Source organism: Microtus oregoni, unplaced genomic scaffold, assembly GCF_018167655.1.
Source record: "Microtus oregoni isolate MIOR12 unplaced genomic scaffold, Mior012 000018F_ref0000195, whole genome shotgun sequence".
NCBI classification, from domain to species: Eukaryota; Metazoa; Chordata; class Mammalia; order Rodentia; family Cricetidae; genus Microtus; species Microtus oregoni.
In genome coordinates this window covers 1,924,684-1,944,891 of record NW_024543077.1, presented here as the reverse complement: position 1 = coordinate 1,944,891, position 20,208 = coordinate 1,924,684, and the positions used below count along the sequence as shown (strand labels likewise).

At 54.3% G+C, this 20,208-nt stretch overlaps 1 protein-coding gene across 2 annotated transcripts; it reads right to left on the bottom strand.

The window, feature by feature from the left end:
* Positions 1-7,853: 7,853 nt before the first annotated feature.
* On the bottom strand, positions 7,854-19,854 carry LOC121458617 (transforming growth factor beta activator LRRC32-like). 2 transcript variants are annotated; one of them, XM_041667930.1, is made up of 3 exons: positions 19,745-19,854; positions 15,686-15,780; positions 7,854-11,572 (listed from the first exon to the last, which is right to left on the bottom strand). In XM_041667930.1, the coding sequence occupies exons 2-3, from the start codon at positions 15,770-15,772 to the stop codon at positions 9,668-9,670; spliced, it is 1,992 nt and encodes a 663-aa protein (XP_041523864.1). In that variant the 5' UTR covers positions 15,773-15,780; positions 19,745-19,854; the 3' UTR covers positions 7,854-9,667. The 2 variants fall into 2 exon arrangements, with proteins under 2 accessions (XP_041523864.1, XP_041523865.1); XM_041667931.1 differs by lacking the exon at positions 15,686-15,780 and having other exon boundaries at positions 19,745-19,782.
* Between the last annotated feature and the right edge of the window lie 354 nt (positions 19,855-20,208).

Sequence of the window (20,208 nt, the reverse complement as noted above, 5' to 3'; positions counted from 1 at the left end):
GGGATTGGAGCTGCTGGGAGGGGTGTCTATGAACCTATGGGATGGGGGGGTCTGCTGTGAATAAAATACACAGAAGAATGGATGAGGGGATGATGGGAAGGAACTGATCAGGGGGTTAGGCACATAGATATGCTCAATTCCACTCCACAGTGAGGGAGTGCTGTCCCATAGAGGAGGCCCTCAGCTGAGAAGGCATAGCCAGCGGGGCCCTTATTCAGGATCCGCACTGCAGATGCTGTGCAAGGTGGCTTTTACTCCAGGCCTCCTCTCCAGAAGGACTGTGTCCTGCTGTGTCCTGATGTGTCCTGACGTGACCTGCCTTGTCCTGTCGTGACCTGCCGTGTCCTGCTGTGTCTAGCCTAAGCACTAATCAAGACTCATACTCACAGCCAGAACTGCCCCATCTCCCTGCCTGGTTTGCCGTCCCCAGCATCACCTGGCCACATGCCTGAGGCAGGGGGATGACTTGGCAAGACTAGCTTCCCCTAGGACCTCTGGGATTGTTTTGGGGCCTGTGCTGCTGCAGAGTCAATGAGGAGATTTCCAAAGACTGGCATGGGTCCTGTCTCACCCTCTTTCCCAGGACAGACTATTCCTCTGGGCCTGGAGGCCTGGGAGAATCATAGTATTCTTGCTGAGAATCTTGGGGAGCAGCGGCCTGGTCTCAGGTCTGTTTGCCCACCCCCAACTGGGCCTAGACACGTGCTGGAGACCGTGGAGAAGCAAGAGGCAGAGACGCCCTGCTGGGCTTTAGGGCTTCCAGCAGTCCCCCGGGGAGTCCCTCTTGATTCAGTAGCAGGAAGAGGTCAGGAGAGGGATTAGTCCAATATTGCTAGAGTTTGCCTTCCCACAAAAGTAGGGTGTGGGTCTGGTACGGCGCAATGGGTAGACTGCTTGTCTAAATGCAGGAAGGCCTGTGTTCTCTCTCGAGCACCTCACGAACTGGATGTGGCAGCTTGTGCCTGTAATCCTAGTATTGAGAAGGTGGAGAGAGGAGGATCAGTGGTTCAAGGTCATCCTTGGCTACATTCAAGACCTCCTGGGCTACATCTGATCCCATCTCAACATACAAACAAACAAACAAGGCCCCTATCCACCTCCAGAAACAGCAGAGTATGAAACAAGAGCTTGGTGTAGCTAGCTGCCCATGTATCAGGAGTGAGGGGGTGAAGAGAGGGGTCAGGGAATGGAGAAGCCAAAACCAGGGAGTATTTCATCCGTCTCTACTGTGGACAAGGGGGCTGTATTCATCCATCACCTGAGAAAGCCCCAGAATAGTCCCAGAATCATCAATACATTCTGGAAGCCGGGAAGGGACTTGTTGACTCATGTCCCTTCCCGATGAGGGATTATAGACATCTGAGCAGTGTTGCCTACGCAGCCTCATCCCCATGATATCAAAGAGCCCCAAGCAGCCTTGGAAACCTTCAACACAGGGTGAGGGTAGAGCCTGGACCAGTAAGGAATTGTCCACCCTGACTGTAATTTACATCCAGCCCAAGCTGAGGTAGCTGTGCAGAAGCATCCTTAGTCGTCAGTCTGAGAGGATGGCTGGAGCTCAGCTGAGCGTGAATGCTGGGTATTGAAGAAGCCGTGCTCGGAGTGGGACAGGTATGAGCTTTGCTGTCAGGTTTCCCGACTTCCAACCTTGATCCACACGAAGCCCATGTCACCCTGGAGCCACAATATCCTCAACTAAAAAGCTAGGTATGGTGGCGTGTGCTGCAAACCATAGAGCTGGGGAGGCAGAGACAGGCAGACCCCCAGGCTTGCTGGCTAGCCAGCCTAGCCTGATTGGGTAAGCTTCAGGTCCACAAGGGACCTTGTCTCAAAAGCAACATGGCAGGCATCCTGAGGAATTCAAGTATGACTTCTGAACTCTCCGTGCCTTTGGACCCATGGGTACAATATGAGGTTGCACATACATCCTAATTAAATGCTTATGAGAATCAAATGAATGTATCTGGCAGAGTCCAATGTTAAAAGTCATTGCTTTCTCCCACGTTAAAGGACAGACTGAATTCTTCCTCATTTCCTGTCTCAGCCAGGCCCACTCACACCTCCTCCAAGGCTGGGACCTGTATCACCTGTATGACCCAAAGCCCTGGGCCCCTGCCTGTCATATAACTTCCCCCTGGTCTCAGCCTGGCCAATGCATCAGCAGCTCAGCCCCTCACTGCCCTACAGAGGGCGGAAGCCAAGCGTCCTTCCTTCACGGGCCTCTGCGTCCATTGGGTCTGGGACTGTCTGTTAGAAGGGGAGTCTCCACTCATTCCCCCAAATTCATGTGTTGCAGTCCTAACCCCAGAACCCTGTGGGATTGGGGTCATTGCAGATGGAGCCTGGCTGGGGTGAAGTCATGCTGAATGACGTAGGGTAGGCATACAATATAGTGCCTGGTGCATTTTTAGAATTTTGGGTAGAAAACATGTATATCAGTAGGCCGTGTGTAGAGTGGGGTTACTTCGCCACAGGCTAGAACATCAGAAATTAAAAGATAGGTCTGGAATTGATCCTCTCTAGTGCTTAAAAGCACAAAGCCAGGCTAATGCTTCGATCTTGAGCTTTCCAGCCTTCGGAACCACAAGCCTTGCAGTTTCTGCCATTTTGTTACAGTAGCCAGCACACCATCTGAGAATCCAAGAGACAGTTTCTTTTCCTGTTGCAGATGTAATGCTTTCTCCTCATTTGCATATGGCCTTCGCGTATCTGTTCCGGTATTCAGCCAGCTTTTTTTTTTTTTGCAGTGGAGAGCCTGCACTAAGGTGAAGGGTGTGTCTTTGGCCTCAGAGCCGAGCCAGCCCATGGTAGGCACTCAGGAAAAGGGCCTGAAGCCCTCCAGACACAGGCAGCCCATTCAGGCTGAGATGGGCAGTACTAAAAAAGGGAGGCATGGGAAAGACTGCAGATAGTGTGAGCAGTCGCAGGCAGCCAGGGTATAGGCTCTATAGTAGCAAGAGGGTGGCATCAGAAATGTTGAGGCACACTGTTGGGGGAACTTGAGGGTACATTCAGTTGGGCGATTATGTGGCAATGGGAGCTGTGGATTTGGGGAACCATGCAGGGGAGTGGGGAAAGTATTCTACGGAAAACAGATGGATCATGGTGAGGCCATGCAGGGCAGTTCCAGCAAGCGAGGGCACAGGTTAGATCCCTTGTGAGCATGAGTTGGGAGACAAGACAAGGATGAAATGTCTGCCAGGGTTAGTAGAGTCTAGCATGCACAAAACCCTGGGTTTGGTCCCCAGCGTTCCATAAATCTGGAATAGTGGTGCACACAGTAATCCCAGTACCTGGGGGATACCGAAAGGAGGGCCAGACATTCTGTGTCATCTTCAGGCACATAGCAAGTTCAAGGCCAACTTGGGTTACTCTAGACCCTGCCTCCGAGAGAGAGAGAGAGAGAGAGAGAGAGAGAGAGAGAGAGAGAAAGAACGAGAGAAAGAGAAAGAGAGAGAGAGGGAGGGAGAAAAGGTCAGTTTGATTGTTGACTGGTTTGTAGTCATTTTACTTTTAATTAAACTTTTATTGAATTTATTAATTCATTATTTATTGTGGTGTGTATATGGGTCTGTGTGGCATAGCACACACATGCATTGGGAACAGTGAGACCCCAGATCCTGAATTTCTTGTAATCCCCTGATCTGAGTGCCTACAGCTGCTCTGAGCACGAGACCTTCGGGAGTTCCTGATGGCAGGAGAGTGGTTTCTGGTGGGTTTGGCTGGGGCGTGGCTATCTCTATATAATCTGCCCCTGAACACAATAAAGGGGGCATTCTTGGGGAATTCAAGGATGACCCGTGTCGCTGTCTCTTTCTCTGTGTGTGTGTGTGTGTGTGTGTGTGTGTGTGTGTGTGTGTGTGTGTGTGTCTCTGTGTATTTTAACCTCCAGCCCCCTTGCCCGAGCTAGGTAACTGGGTGCCAGCGCACAGAGTACAGACACAGGGGCGCGGTGTGCAGCACACATGGAGGTCAGTTCCTTCTCTCCTTCCAAATGTGAGACCCTGGGATTGACCTCAGGTTGCTAGGCTTGGTGGCAAAGCACCTTTTCTCACTGAGCCATGTAGGTGTTTTGTTTTGCTTATTTATTTTTACTGTTTTAACTATATGTGGGTGGTATTTATAAGTGAGTGTGGGTCACTGGAGTGGCCCTGGCAGGTAGCTGTCCCGACAACAGGGAAAGTAAGACACTGAGTTTTGATCATTTTTCTATGTCAACAAATAGAGTCTATGTTTAGATCATGTTGGGCAGATGGCAGATTTTCTCCCATCCACACGGATACTCAGTTCTCCCCTGAAGCACATGCTGCTGGTGATCAGTAGGTTTTCACTATCCGAGCCCGCCACCTAGTAGGAGGTGTTGGGGGAGGAGGGATTGACTCACAACAGAACCCGGGGGAGGCATCCCCAGCTTGGAAAAGTGGTCCTGGGCAAGTTGGAAGGTCTTCTGCTGAGAAGAGAAGGTTCCCGGAATACTGGAGGACCAGGGAGCTCAAGGATGAGAGCCCGAAGAGCTTTGGCTGTCCTGCAGCCAGGTCAAGCCAGAGCTTGGCTCTCCCTTCGACCTCTCCGCTTCATGCTGTAATCCTGCTGTCCCTGTAGGCAGCTCAGATGCCTTCCAAGCCCACTCAGTCCTCCAGCTGTGAGGCCTGTGATCAGCTGCAAACAACCTCCCTCACCCCTGACAGCTTCCCGAGTTGATGGCCCGCGTCTCCTCTCCTCCCACAGCAGAGGTTTTATCTAACTGTCTCCATGTTTCCCACAGACCCAGAATCTCGGGGATGCCCAAGCAGTCGGGCATGACAAATACGCATGCATACGAGCCCCGTTATACAGATGGACAACTGGAGACGCAATAGTGCAATTTGCCCTCACCTCCAGAGCAAAGGTGGCCCTCGGAGCAAGAGTGGCCCCGGTTCTGAGTTTGATTTCACAGGCAGAGCTTCCTCCAGGCCAGCCCAATGGGAGGGGTGGGGTGGGAGCTGGGTCCTGAGAACCAGCTGGCTAGAGAGACTTGAAGTTGGGAGGGCCAAGTTCAGGGAAAGCGCAGCTGTGGAGGGACCAATCTGTTTATTATGCTTGGTCTGTACTCCAAACAGAGCTGATGGATGGAGCCCCTCCAGCTCTATAAACAGCTCAGCCCTCTCTCCTTCCCTCCAGCCCCCTCTGTTCTCAGCACAGCTGTTTCTAGGGAGACAGAGATGGCTGTGGGGTGGACAGACGGGATGAGAAGACCGGGCGGACAAAAATAAGAGTATCCTCAAGGCGAGGGGAGCCGGAGGACAACAGAAGCCGGCCAGAGGGCACGCTTATGGCGCTATTGCTGCCCCTGAATAGTCTGCATCCCACCACCCACTGCCTCTGTCCTCTCTGGATCCCCTGGGCCTGTCTGAAGGCTGGATTTAAATCCAAGAGTTCATAAGTTCTGGAGGGCCAGGGTCCATTAATTTGGGAAATCTTTTCTGAGCTCACATTCCCGGGGGACACACAGGGGACTCTGGGTAGGAATTTTTTTTCCCAGGGCTCTTGATCTGATGATGGGTCAGACAGAAACCCAGTGCTAGAGCTGAGGGGTCCATGGGGATACAGCATGGGGATACAGCATGGGGATACAGGCAGCAGGAGGAAGGAACCCAGGCCGTCTCGGAGGAGGAGGTGGTCCAGTCAGACAGAGGCAGCAGGAGTTTGTGGTTGGGTCAGGGGGCGGGGACAGACCTGTTGGGGAGGGGTGAGCCTGGGGCTGTGAGGGTCAGATGCTAGGGTCACCAATAGTCAAGGTCATCAGCTCGTTGCTGGGCGTGGTAGTGCACACCTGCCATCCCTGTACGTGGGAGGAGGAGGCAGGATGATGATGGGGAGCTCACGGTCATTCTCTGTGACATAGTCAATCCAAGGTCCACCTGGACCACAGGATACCGTGACTCAAAAACCAAAGAACAAGACGCAGGAGAGATAGCTGCAGTGGGTAAAAGCATTTGCTGCCAAGCCCGATGATCTGGGTCCGAGCCTCCATATCTGCAGTGGTAGAAGGAGAGAACTGATCGTCACAAGTTGTATTTTGACCGCCATGCACGTGGGCTCAGACGCAAATAAATAAAACATAACAAAAACCAATAAGAAAAAACTCACTGGCTTCAGAGAGGGAAGAACCTGGTTTAGGTCTCACCTCTAGAATCTCAAGATACAACAGGAATCTCTTCAAGCCCTGTAGGAAGAAGGTCCATCAACTGCTCAGCCTGGGCTTAGCTGGATGGTCCACAGAGACGGTGACAGCCGAGAGGAGCTGTCACTACCTCCCAGGGGCGTGGAGGCTGTCTGGAAGACAAGGGGGTTTGCGTGGGCAGCTGACCAGGACCCTGGGTCTGGTGGAGTGAGATGGTGAGGCAGCTGGAAGGGTGGGGCACCCTAAGAGCCCACTGAACTGGGTGGGTTGAGCGTGACACCCCAGGTGCCTGTGACATAGCACACGAGGGGCCCCCTCTCCTAGAACTGGCTGAAAGTTCAGTAAACCGGATGTTCTGATGACCTAGTTGGCAGCCGTGTTCACATTTCCCTGAAAACAGGAATCTCTGTCCCACTGGGGATCTCGGCCAGGTGAGCAGGCTCCCCTGTTTGCCAGGAAAGGGGGTCAGGGCCCTGGTGGGGTCCTGTTGGAGGCGAGGTCCACAGGTACCACAGAACCCAGCCAATACAATGGCCTAGTCCAACTATGCCTTCACGGAGCCCATGCAGTGTGCCTTCCCAAGCCCAGGGCTGTCCTATGAAACAGCTGTGTCTTCTCAGGGGTGTGAGAGTGCAGACCGAGGATGCGCGGGAGAGGCTGGAGGCAGAGAAGTTACTGAAGGAATCTTCAGGAGAAGGCAAGGCTGTCTATCCAGGGCCCAGTGGCCACTTTGGCTGTGGGATTGCTTCCAGGTGCTTGGAGGGCGGGGAAAAGGCTGGGATGGAAGAGGGGCGGGCTGGGGAGGAAGACGCAGAGGCCAGTGCCTGAGTGTTGCTGTACTGAGTTGGGCCCGAGAGACCAGCTAAAGTGCCGCAAGCCAAGTAAAGAGACAGACATTGCTGTTCACCCTCCAGATTCTGAACCCACTTCCCACTTGACCACCTCCCTACCGCTGCCCTCGGTGAGGCAGATCCTCCCTTCCTCAAAACTTTCTTGCTTCCAAGTTCAATCTGATTCTGCATCTTGATGGCTTGCTGACTAAACTCTCCCTGGGTTCCCTAGTCCCTAGGAGACTGTAACCCTCTAGGCCCGGAGACCTCAGTTGGGAGGGACAGATGGGACTTCATCTGGAGGTGGCTGGAGAAAGAGGACCTGAGGGAGGAGAGAACTTCATGGATGGGGTGAAGGAGGCCAAGGGTGAGGTGGACAGCTGTGGGGACCGGGCACAAAGACATGACTCTGAAAGTATGCAGATCTTATATAAGGAGGCCTTGGGAGACCTCAGCTAAGACAGGGTGGGGTGGGCTGAGGAATGGATGGAGGGGATCTGCCATAGAGAGCTGGGAAAGGTGGAATGGGAGAGTGTACAAGGCTCTGCCACTGGCTTTAAGATGGTGAGGGAGAGCCTTTCTCTGTACCCATCCTCCTCCAATCTTTAAACAAAGGCGGGGGGGGGGGAGGGGGGGCTGGGGACACAGACACATGGCTGCAGACGGGTGGGAGGGGTCACAGTCACTACTTCCTGAGAGTTGGGGTGGGGCAAAGGTGACGTTGGATGTGGCAGGGTTATGAAGGAGGCTGAGGAGCAGGGTGGAGCCAGCTGAGAGAGTCGGTGTCCCCCGAGGTGCCTCACGAGGAAGTGCATGCCACGGCCTGGGATATCCGAAGTAAGCAGACTGGCAGGTCACAGTTTCTCCAAAATTATACTTTAATACATTCATGTGAGTTATACAAAGAGCCGGTCCCAGGGCCTGGCAGCGGCCAGCCCTGGGAGGTGACAGCAGCCTGATAAAATGTCTCCAGAGCTCAGGCACCGGGGCCGTGCGTTGGCCTCCAGGCCGAGTGCTGTGTGCAGTAGCACCTAGACCTCACTGGCTGCGCCGGTGGGGATGCTAGCCCTAGACTGCTCCTCCATTCTCTGAGCCTTTAACCCTCTCTGGGCCCAGTTTCCTCATCTGTAAAGGGGGGCAGAGAGAACGGTGTTTCTATCTTCCTGTACGTTACCGAGCATGCTTGCAGACTGTGGGCCAAGGCACAGCGAAGCTGATGAAGCAGGTTCTAGGACTGGGTCCAAGGCTCCCTTTTCTCCCTGCAGCCCACGAGAATGAGTGGGGAGCCTGAGGGGGTCTTGCTTCTTATTTTCCATGCCTGGTGAGGATAGGCATGACAGCTGGCACCGTGAGTCAGAAACCACACAGGTGACCCTGCTGGGCACCTAGCTCAGGGCCTTGGGCGTGCGAAGCCAACGCTCTACCACTACCAGCAAGAGTCCAGCTGGCCTTCTCCCGTTCCTCCCACAGTTCCTGCCGCTGATTTGTGCGACCCTGAGCAAGCCCATAAACTTTGTTTTCCTTTTCTGTTTAGTGGTGGGGATTATACTCGATAGTGTCAAACCCCAAGGTATGCTGGATGGAGGGAGAGTGGGATTGTGGGGGCAAGATGAGAAAGGGAGACTCATACTGGTGTGCAAATGAGGAGCCCTGAGGCAGAAAAGCAGAAGGTCAGTAGGAGCCTGTCTGAGAAGAAGGAGTGTGCAGCAAGGATGCTCGGATCCTGGTTAGGGTGGGGCCACTTCCAGTCCACTTGACCACCTGCAGGCACTGTGCTGGCAAGGCTCAGGTCCTGGAGATGGGAGGACGAAGGTTTGATTCATTTTTTGGCTTTGGCATCTCTCTCAGCCACAGACTCTTAAAGGAACCTTGTTTTCTTCTTGCATATAAGGCAGATAACACAGAAACCTCCAAGAGTTGGCTTGGACTTGCCTCTGCAGCTGCTAAGCTGAGTGCAAAATAGAACCAGATAGCCAAGGCTCTCTCTCCCTCTTGGCTCAGAAGCCAGGGTGGGGCTCGGATGGAAGGAGGCCGGAGCAGGGGGCTGGGAATCCAGGCAGCACTGGGGTCAGTGTCTGTAACAGGAGAGCACACTGGGGTGAAGGGCTTGTCCAGGGCAGGACACAGACCGACCTGGGTCTGGCTGGAAGTCCACGCTGGTTCAGCTGAAACATCAGAATCTGGCGCAGGAGTCCAGATTCAAGACCTTTGCGGGAGGTTCTGGCTCTCTCTTCCGGTCACAAATTCTTCATTTGCCGAGAGACTGAAAGTCATTATCGGCAGACGCGACAGAGCTCTGTGTGGAAGTGGCTCAGACAAACCATCTCTCGGGTTGGGCTCTCTCTTGCCCAAACACAGCCAGCCAGGGTGGGCTCTCCATGACCAGCTGGGGACTGCAGGTCTGGGGGCTCAGGCCCACCACATTGTGTGGTCACTGGCTCTGTGACAGTCTCTCTTGCCAGAGGACAGGGTCTGGCCTGAAGCAGATGCTCAGTGGAGAGCTGTTGGTACGCTCTGTTCTGTAAACTGCCACAGCTGGACCACATACACAGCCTAGGAAGCAACTACCTGTTTATGCGGTGGGATTCAGGATGCTGAGCCTCTGGTCACTGTGTAACCTGAGTCAGACCTCCAGCTTCTCTGCCCCTCTGGCTACCACACCGAGGTAGATCCCTCAGGCTTTGTACTGTTGACTGAACTTCTGCCTGCGGAGGAAGCAGCAGGTGGCCAGCGTGGTGAGGACGATGGCAGAGACCAGTGTGAAGGTGAGGATGATGATGAGGTTGATGTTCTTGAACCCACCCTTCCCACAATCCTCAGGACTCACGCGGCTCAGGGGCACCTCCTCCTGGGAGTCAAAGCGGCAGGTGAGGTCCCGAGTAGCGTCCACGTCTACCCGTCCCTGGTGTAGCTGAGCTGCCAGCCAACCATTGCCGCAGCAGCTGAGCGGATTTCCCTGCAGGTACAGGCGCCGGAGGCTAGTCTCCAGGCCACCCATGGCATTGCCGGGCAAGAGGCTGAAGCTGTTGTTCCGCAGATCCAGCACCTCCAGGGACACAGCCTGTGTCCAGGCAGGCAGGTGACTGAGGCGGTTCTCAGAAAGGTTAAGGAGCTTGAGGTGGCGGAAACATGGCAGGTCCACCTTCAAGACGTTCAGCCCGTTGCCCTGAAGTTCCAGTACCTCCAAGGATGCCTCTAGGCCCACCAAGGCTCCAGTGGCCACATCCAGGCCAGGGTTGTCAGAGAGGTCCAGCTCAGTAAGTGGGGTGTGGAGAAAGCTGCCGGCCCTGAGCATCTCCATTGAGTTCCCTGCCATGTTCAGAACACGAAGGGTGGGGATCCTAGAAAAATCCACACAGCCTGGGGGACCTGGTTCTGCTTGGCCCCCACAGGGACTAACCTGATTTCCCCCTAGGTTGAGTCTCTGCAGGCTGGCTAGGCTGGCAAAGGTATAGGGTGGCAGTTCATGCAGGGCATTGTCCTGCAGGAGCAATGTCTTCAGGGACCCCAGGGCTTTGGTGCCCAGTTCCAACGCTTCCAGCACATTGTGGCTCAAGTCCAAAAGCACCAGGCAGGGCAGGGAGCCCACACGCCGGGCCTCAAAGGATTGCAGGCAGTTTCGGCTCAGGTTAAGGAAGCGCAGGGAGATCAGATGTTCAAGAAAGCCGGCAGGAACCAGATCGATCTCATTGTAACTCAGATCTAGGTTCAGGAGCTGGGAGAGGGGTTTGGTGCTGGTGTTCCGGCTGGGGTTGGATAGTAGAGAGGCTGACCAGCCCTCAGAGGGTGCATGAAGGTCCTCACTGTCCTGGGGCAACCCCGCCGGGAGCCGGATGAGGTTGTTGGATACGTTTAGGTAGCTAAGTCTTGGGAATGAGGCCAGGTCAGGAAAGTGGAGCAGCTTGTTCTCCCGAAGGTCGAGCCAGGCCAGCTGGAACTGGGCCTGGGGTTCTGGGGCCGTCTGGAATGCCTCGATACTGTTGCAGCTTAGGTCAAGTACCTGTAGCTGTTGGAGGCTGAAGTCTGAGATGCAGGTGAGGGAATTCCTGGAGAGATTGAGGTGGGTTAAGTGGGGCACGGCCTTGAAGGCACCATCCTCGATGTCCATCAGTATGTTGCTGTGGAGGTCCAGCTGTTCCAGGGCTGGCGTGCCCCGGAAGATGTGGCGTGCCAGGCGAGTGAGGCTGTTCTCTGCCAGGGAGAGAGTGCGCAGGCTCGGGGCCTCACCCAACAGCTGCTCCACCAGACTGTCATACAGACTGTTCCCGGAGAGGTCCAGGGAGGCCAGAAGGGGCAAGCGGCCCAGACTGCCGCTGTTCAGTGCCACGCTCATGGCGAGCCGGTTGTGGGCTAGGTTGAGGTGTTCTAGGTGGGGCAGGGCCTGGAAGACTCCCGGCTGGAGGAAGCTGATCTCGTTGACGCTTAAGTCCAGGTGACGAAGTGCCGTGTAGAAGCCCAAGGGGGAGACCAGGATACTCTGTAGCCTGTTGCCAGACAAGGAGAGAGCTCGGATGTCCAGTGAGAGCACAGAGGGGACCTGAAGGAGGCCAAGGCCCTGGCACAAGGCCTCCTTGTTCACCTAGAGAGAGCAAGGGTAGCGGAGAAGTTGGCATTAATAGGAGCAAGACAGTAGAACAGGACAGACAGTGTTCTCTAGGAAAGATGGCTAACTCTCTCCAAGCTAGGGGGTGGTGGTAGTTTGAATGTAATTGGTCCCATAAGCATATAGGGAGTGGCACTATCGGGGGTGTGACTTTGTTGGAGGAAGTGTGCCACTGTGAAGTTGGGCTTTGAGGTCTCAGATGCTCAAGTCATGCCCAGTGTCTCAGACCACTTCCTGTTGCCTTTGCGTCAAGAGGTAAGAACTCTCAGCTCCTGCTCCAGCACCATCTCTGCCTGCACACTGCCATGCTCCCTGCCATGATGATAATGGACTGAACCTCTGAAACTGTGAGCTGCCACCCCAGTTAAATGCTTTCCTTTGTAAGAGTTTCCGTGGTCATGGTGTCTCTTCACAGCAATAGAAACCCTAACTAAGACAAGGGCTTCCCCACGGACTCCCAGGATGCCAGAGCCTTTTCTTCACCCAGACAATGACACCAGCCTTCTCTCTGGCCCTGACTCTGGCAGTCTAGTGGATGCTGGGCAGGAGGGAGGTAGTAGACAGAAATAGTAGGTGAATCTAAGAATAGATTCGTGCTGATTATTGTCCTGCTATACGGGAAACTAAGCTAAGCTCCACTCAGAGTACAACATGGCCACAGCTTCCAGGTCCACAGCTGGGTCGTGGCCACATCCCAGATAAAGTCCCAGCATTGGGCTGGGAACTCCTGCAGGGTGTTCCACCAGCTGCTTTGATTTGGTCCACCCAGCCTCAGATCTCATTCCTCTTATGACCTGGAGTAGGCTCTGGACACAATACTTTCTGCAGCTGCTACCTCCTCCCCATCAGTGGCCCCACTTCTGGTGGCCTGGTCCAGCACGGAACCCTGAAGGTGGCAGGAATGAGAAGACTGAGCAGGGGAAAGGAATGCCAGGGCCCGACCAGCACTATCTGATGATAGCTGGGTGACTGCTACCAAGTCACAGCAACCCTCCAGTTCCTTACCCCCAAATTAACTGTCGTTCCCAGCACCTACTTTATATATCAGGGTTTTCTGACTGGTCACCCTGTCAACTACAGCCCCAGGTATAGGGGTGATCTGATGGAATTACACATTTTTATCAAAGCCCAGGTCAGAGAGGATAAGGGAGTGTCCAGGATCACCCAGATGGTGTGGAAGGAGCTGGGATTTGAGCATAGGTCTTTCTGCCACGCTTGTCCATCCACAAAGCACGTCTTTAAGGGTCATATGTAAATGCATACCTCTATCTGCTCCCAGATTGTCACTCTAGGTCCCTCAGTCCTCCCTAGCAAATAGTGGGACTTCTACAACCAGCCAGCTTAGTTTCACCCCTGTCCCTGCCTGTCTCCACCGGCCGCCCCCACCACTGAACTACCCACCGTCTAAATGCCCAGAGACAGCTCAAAGCCCACTTTGCCTACGGTATGCTTGGCCTTAGCATGGAGCGGAATCCATCAAGACTCTGCCCAACCTGTCTGCTGGCCTCAGTCCAATCTACCTAGCCACTCCTCCCACACTCTTTCACGTCCATCTGGACACGTGTGGATCAGATCTGTATGAGACTTCCACGCGGAGAACCCAACACCTCCAACTGTGTGTTCTCCCTATGGCCTGGTACCCCTAAACAAAGGCCAAGTGGGGAGCTGCAGCCAGTAATCTTGGAGCAGAGAAAGAAGGACTCCATTGATGGACATGGATGTCTCGGACCTGGCCCTCAGAAGGGCTCTGGAAATGTCTTTGATGAATGAGTTGCAGACATCTGTGTTTAAGTAAAGGGCTGGGGCCTTGATCCAATCAATCCTGGGTGGTAGGGGGAGGAAGAGCTAATTCGGATATTCACATTAAAGCCACGGGAGACATCAGAGCAAAGGGAACCAGCCCACCTGCTATCCATATGCCAAAGTCAAGGCCTGCCCTGGTAGTGACTTGCCTGGGCCCTACAGGGATCCAGTGGTTGAGGTAGCCAGGAAGAAACACAAGTCCGTGACTTCTGCCTGGTCTAGCTCTGAGGCTCCTCCTGATGACCCCGAGGTGAGGGGCAAGGTAAGGCACTGTCTGGCCATGGGCACTGGTGTGAACGCCTTCTGTGTAAAGTACCTTGATTAGCCTTACACTTCCAGGAAAAGCTGCCAAATGAGATTCTAGGAGACCCAACAATACTCCTCGCCCACAGAAATTAGATACCTATTTGCCACCTCCTGTACAGGAGCACCCTGCTGTAACCTGCAGCAGAATGACCCATTGCGAGCATGAATTTCTTTTTGTGTAAGCTGAGCTCTCAACACCCAGGTACCCAGGCTAGCTGGACAACCACCATGTACGATTTACCCTTCATTTGCGGTGCACACACCACACTCTCCCCTGTCAGCCCACACCCACATACCCTCCCCTCTGGATGAGCAAAAGCTCTCCAGGACACCAGCTCCAGAGGAACCATGGCAGGAGCTGGCACAACCTGAGACTGTCTATCAGGTACTGCAGAGGCCCAGGGAGCACCTGGGGCAGAAGGATCCTTGAATCCCATCTCAGTGATGGACTGCCAGGAGTCTCTGGTGCAGAGATGATAGGGAATAGGCCTTGGCTACGGGTTAGCATCCCTACTCACACTGCAGTATCAACCACTGCTCTGCTTTCTTCCTGATGGGGAAAAGGACATGCTTTCCAACTCCTCTTCCCATCCACACACACAGGAAGAACCTGTGTAAGGAGAAGCACTGGCCATGAACCGTGCAGGCGGAGCTGGATTTGAATTGAGACCCTGTCACTTCTACTCTCAGGGCCACAAGTCTTCTCTGCTGCTGTGTGCATACAGGACTTTTCTGTGATGGTTCAGAAAGTCCTTTCCTGTCTATCATAGAAAGCTTCTCAGGGCATCTCTGCCCCGAGCCCTCTATCTGCTGGGTCAAAACCCTTCACCATCTAGGGCCTCAGCCCTCCAAGTCCCTGGGCATAGGGTGATATCTGAAGCCTTTCCTGCTGTTATTCTTGGTTGTAAGACTCATAAGAGGCTTCCAAGGAAGAAGTGGTGGCCACCGCAGGGCACACAGACCCCAGGAAAGGGCTGCTGGCATTTCTGGCCTCTGTAAGCAGTGTGATTCTGTGCCCAAGTGCAGCTGGTGGTGGCCTCTCCTATCTCAAGTCTGCTTCACAAATGTCTTAGAGCAGTGGCTCCAGCCTTCCTAATGCTGTGACCTTTAATACAGTCTCTCATGGTGCGGTGACCCCCAACCATAAACTCATTTTTGTTGCTATTTCCTAACTATAATTTTGCTACCATTATGAATCATAATGTAAATATCTGATTTGCAGAGACCCCTGCGGGGGTCATGACCCACAGGTTGAGAAACACTGACCTAAAGGGTCATTTCCTTATCCTTCACAGGGTCACAATGTCTTTAGCATCTGTCCGGCTTGGAATAGGAAAAGAACAGAAATAGGTCAAGCCTGCCCTCTGTCCCCGAGGGGCTCTTGGTCTACCGGGTAGGATAGCCTTGGGCCATGCACCCAGCACCCCACATCCTCAGTCTGCTCAGCATGGAGGTGGGTGGAAGGGCATGAAGCTGGAAGAGAAGTAGCCGAAAGAGTCGGCCAGCAATGCCAGGGGAGGCTTTCTGGGCAAGGTGGCATTTGACCTGGCTATACTGAGTGAGGGAATTCTAACCGGCAGGCAGGCCAAGTCCAGGAGCCCAGCTGGGAAGGGGATCTGTGCCCAGGAGAATCAGTACAGGGGAGTCTTTCCCAGTTTGTCTCTTCCCCAGCACCTTTCCCCAGTAGCTCCCAGAAGATGGGGAACAGAGAGCCGGGGGTGGGTGTCCCTCTGTCCCTAGCCTAATGATCTTGGTTAAGTCACCTAACCTCCCCCAAACCTGTGTTCCTTATATAAACAAGGAACAAGAGCATTGGGTAAGCAGGCTTCTGAACAGTCTAGGGTATGCTCAACAAATACCAAGGCAAAACTCGCACTTTTCCTAGGTCCTCCAACCTTTGCTCCTGTGCTGGGCTGTGGGACACCCTTCACCCAGCAAGGATGGGACAGGCACCCTTACTCTGCCTGCATGGTGTCTTACCGTCCTGCAGGGCAATTGGTCCCGGTGCTGAGAGATAGCCAGGCCCAGAGTCAGCATGGCCGGGAGTAGCAGGATCTGGTGGCTCATGGCTCTGCCTATGGAGGAGAGGAAAGAGGAATAGTGAGGCCACTGCTCCCTGCACTACCGCAGCACCCACTTGCCCTCCCTCGAAGCTTCTAGACCAGAGCTAAGAGCAAGAGGCATACGGGCTTCGCGACTCAGGGGAGCTGAAAGTAGTGGTGTCTAGAACTTTTGGGGCTGGAGATTGGGACTTTGAGGCCAAGCTGAGTCTTTACTCAGAGGAAGCAAAACTTTTAAAGCAATGCATGACTTGTCTGCTTTGGGTTTACCTAAGGCCCACCCGAGGCCGTTGAGATAGCTCAGGGCTAAAGGCACTTGCCAGTGAGCCTAAGTGGCTTGAGTTTGGTCTTGGGACCCCCACGTGGGAGGAGAAAACTGGCCCCTGGACTTCACTAATCTCTACACATGTACCCGCTCCCTTCAAATCAAGAAAATGTAATTTAAAAAAAAATTATAAAGGTCAACCAACTAGAAGAAAATTAAGAGTGCTAAAATTAGGGGTGTTCAAGACAAAAAGGGACCCTAGGGCAGGGTTGGCTGGAGGAAAACCTCAATTCGGTTTCCCCCCAGGTCCCAGGCAGGCCCCAAGCCCAGCCTCATAGGCTCCAGATGCTCCCTCATTTTGACCTTTTTCTTTCGGTTGGAATTCTCAGATTTTGTCATTGTTCGGGGTTGGCCAGGGCACTAACCGGAAGCCCCACCCCAGCGCACTGCCAGCCCTCTACTTTCACTGACCACTGCCGTGTAAGCAGGGTGGGGGCCCACGAGGACCCCAGAGGCCCTCAGTAGGGGTGAATCCTTGAGCCACGAGCTGAGGAGACAGATCAGCCAATTCATCTGATTAATTAACGAATGAATGAATCCAGTTGTGCCCATGCTGGATGTCACCTCACATCTAGCTCTGTGCTGGGAAACAGTCATGAGCATGTGCTGAAGAGATCACAGCCTGGACACAGCCGGCTCACAAGAAGGGACCACGGGACTCAGAGCTGAACACCTGGCAGCTCCCTTCTCTCCGGTTGGTGCCTGCTGAGTGACCCTATACAGGTCCCATCATCTCTCTGACCTTATTCCCTGAGGTAGATGACAACCACATCAAGTTCTGCTGAGGATAAACGGGACATAGTCTACGGGAGTGTCACAGCTTATCAGACCTCTGCTGTCAAGCCTGACAATTACCAACTCTTTCAGTCCCCACAAGGACTCGGTTCCGTTTTTCTTACACTTCTCTTCTTATAGAAGAGGGGAAAAACCAAACAAATGACAAAAACCAAAACAAAACAAAACCAGGGCTCAGAGAGGCTGAGCCATACACACACCTAAGGCATCACAGCTAAGGGGAAGGCTACCTTCTGGGTTTGTGCTACCTCTACACTTGAAGGTCTCCACAGAGGGTGCTCAGTGTAAGAGCTACCTCTCTGAGGGTGGCCTCGGGAGATCGGCAGGCCTTCGTGGTGTCAGGACCCACCGGCCATGAAGGTTGCTCTGCCTTCATCTTGATGAGACACACAATGGCCCGGCCAGTGTGGCCCTTTTAACTCTCCTTCCTGACTCCCCCAGGGCCCAACCCTGCCCCACAACACTCTCCTTTCACTGCAGGTCGTGAGTTCACAGGAAATTTTGTTCTTTTGGTTCAAAAGCAGTCCCCACCTGCTTTTGAACATTAGCATACTCAGAACTAAATGAAAACCCCTGGTCTTCATCTCTGGCTTCTTATCATCATACCCCCCCCCCAACTTTCTGGGTCCTGAATACGTGTATTTCCTTTGGACCTCTGGGTACTTTCAGTGCCCAAGCCTTGCCTTCTTTTGTTCTCCCTATGGCTGAATATCTACCTCCCCACCTCACGGACCGTGACTTGGATGCCATGTCCTCTGGGAAGCCATTTCTGGTTCCCCTGGGCTGTGTTCTTCAGACTCTTACAGTTGCTGAGCTTTGGACAACCCAGTGTGGAGCGCGGAGCTCACCCCAATATGCTCCCCAGCCCTTGAAAGGAAAGCACCCCAGACGCACACCAACATTTGAGTCTCCAGTGCAGAAAATGTGGGTAAGGGGAGGTCTCCCGACTCCTTGTGTCCCCTTGCCCCCATCCTTCCATATCCCACCAGGTTCAAAGTTGCCAACCTTCAGTGCAACAGCCAACTATACTTTCTGAGTTCTCACTTTCCAACAGCCAACTATACTTTCTGAGTTCTCGCTTCCCTCCACTACGGGACAACCAGCTCCATACATGGCGGTCAGCAATGTTTCAAAATCACCCGGCAGATCTCAGGAGTCACTTTGAAATCTCCAGGAGCATCCAGGTTTCACTCTCTCTCCCAACAGCTCCTCCTACCACCTTCTCATCTCCAACAACTCCTCAGTCACACCCCAGTACCTTCACTGCCTGCCTGGGGCTCTGCCTTGTGCTCCCTCTACCCAGAATGCTCTTGCTCAGGCTCCACTGTGTTGTAGTTCCCCGACACCCATCTGTTTTGTTCCTCAAGTAGATGCTCACTAAAGTTCTCTCGAGAAACAAGTGGCTGACCAAGGGCAGAAGTTCTGCTGCCAAAAGGACACTAGGACCCAGGAGCTCCCACAGCAGACCCGGGGTTAAGGAGGAGATGCCCAGGGGTTCCATTGCTCCCCCCTCTGTCAAATCCTGTTCTGCCCTAGCGTGAGGTTCTGCACGTCTAGAAGGGACAGCCCCCACTGCACCGCAGATCTATGGTAGAAAGAAGCCATGGCTGTGCCTTTCCCCTTCAGCCTCTCACAGGGAGGACCAGGGGCATTAGAATCCAGGCTCACAGTCCAGCTCCGTCACTAGCTAGTCTGAATCCCCCAGGGCAAGTTCTTTCACCTCTCCTACCTGGGCAATCCGTCTGCCGTCCGCAACACACACCAGTTCCCATTGTATCACTGTCCACCCTTAGCCCAGGTGGGAAGTACCAGGACACCACAGTGTCCTTCCCAGATGGTACAGGGACCAATAGGGCTGAGCATCCCGGGCGAGGTACACTAGGAACAGAGGTCTGCAGGCACGTGACTGCATTCTGACGTGGAGAAGTGTTAAAGACTCTCTGTGTACGTGCTTGTGTGTGTGTCTGTGCGTGACAGAGAGAGAAAAGGACAGATAGAGATAATGCCCTACTCTGCAAGGAGGTTACACGTTTTCCTAAGCCCTTGACTGATCTCAGGTCTTTTCATCCTCATAACCACCAAGGGAGGGAGTTACTGCAATTCCTATGTACAGATCAGAAGATTGAGGCACAGGAAGGCGAAGTGCCGGATCCCCAGCCCCTAGATGTGGGGCAGGGAACTCGCACAGATCTACAGACCCTTCCTGCTGTGTGGTCTCTAGCGGCACTGACCCCACTGGCCCCCTGGAGCACAGGAGATTAGGAGAAATGACTTACCCAAAGTCACTTGTACAGTAAATAGAAGAGAGGGAGCCAGAATCCAGCCCCTCTGTCTCCAAAGGAGCTGCCAAGACTTCTCTCGAGCACACTGGGCGGTAGTGCTCTGGTCTGCTCTGACGTACTGGCAGAGGGGGCCTGGGAGGGCAGCTTCGAGACTCACAGGGCAGTGAATCACTAGGGCAGCCCCGTTCTGGAGCCATCCCACATCTCAGGGGAATCAGACCTTAACCCAAAGGAATGTGGCTTTGATGCGGAATGTCAGTGAGGAGGTGGAGCGGGGATGCCTCCAATCTATCACCCTCAAAGCAGGTCTGCTTCAAGTCTCTCCAAAGAGCCCTGGGGTATCCCCTCCAAAAATAGCAGTGGGGCTCTGGAGAGTCCATGTCCGCCTCGGGAAGACTTGAATTCAAACCCTCCTCCGCTAGCTCTACTGTGTGCTCCTAAGCACGTCCAGGACTTCCTGCCTTGATTGTCCCAGCTGTCAAATGGGACCACCCATCTGAGCCCTTCCGGGGGAGTTCGACTAAGACCTGGGTCCGGCCCAGGTTCCCGAGTCTCTGCCGCTGTCCGCCGCCCCTACCTGGCTCAGCGCCGCCGCCGCCTGGCTCCTCGGCACATCGTTTGCGCAGCCCGCCGGGGTCCAGCCCGCCGAGCCCCGGCCGCAGCAGCGCCGCTCCCGCCGGCCGCGAGGGGGCGGCGCCCGCCCTTTAAATCGCCCTCCCCGCCCTGCCACGCCCCCTGGGGGGGACTCCGAGCCTCGGGGTCCTAACGCCGCCTCTCCAGCTGTGCGACATCTGGGAACGGAGTCTGCATCCATCCCCTCTGACCTGGAACTGCCCGGCCCACGCTAGGGTTGGAAGAACCCCGGGAGGGAGGAGGAAATCGAAGGAACCTAGGCTGCTCGGGCAGCCGCACGTGCAGCCGTGGGCCCGCGAGGCCCGGGGTCAGGGAGTCCGAGGTCCGCGGAGGAAATCCTGGCGCCGCTACACCCGGGCGGCGGCCACCCAGAGGTGACTGACAACCGCCGGCACGGAAGGAAGTGAC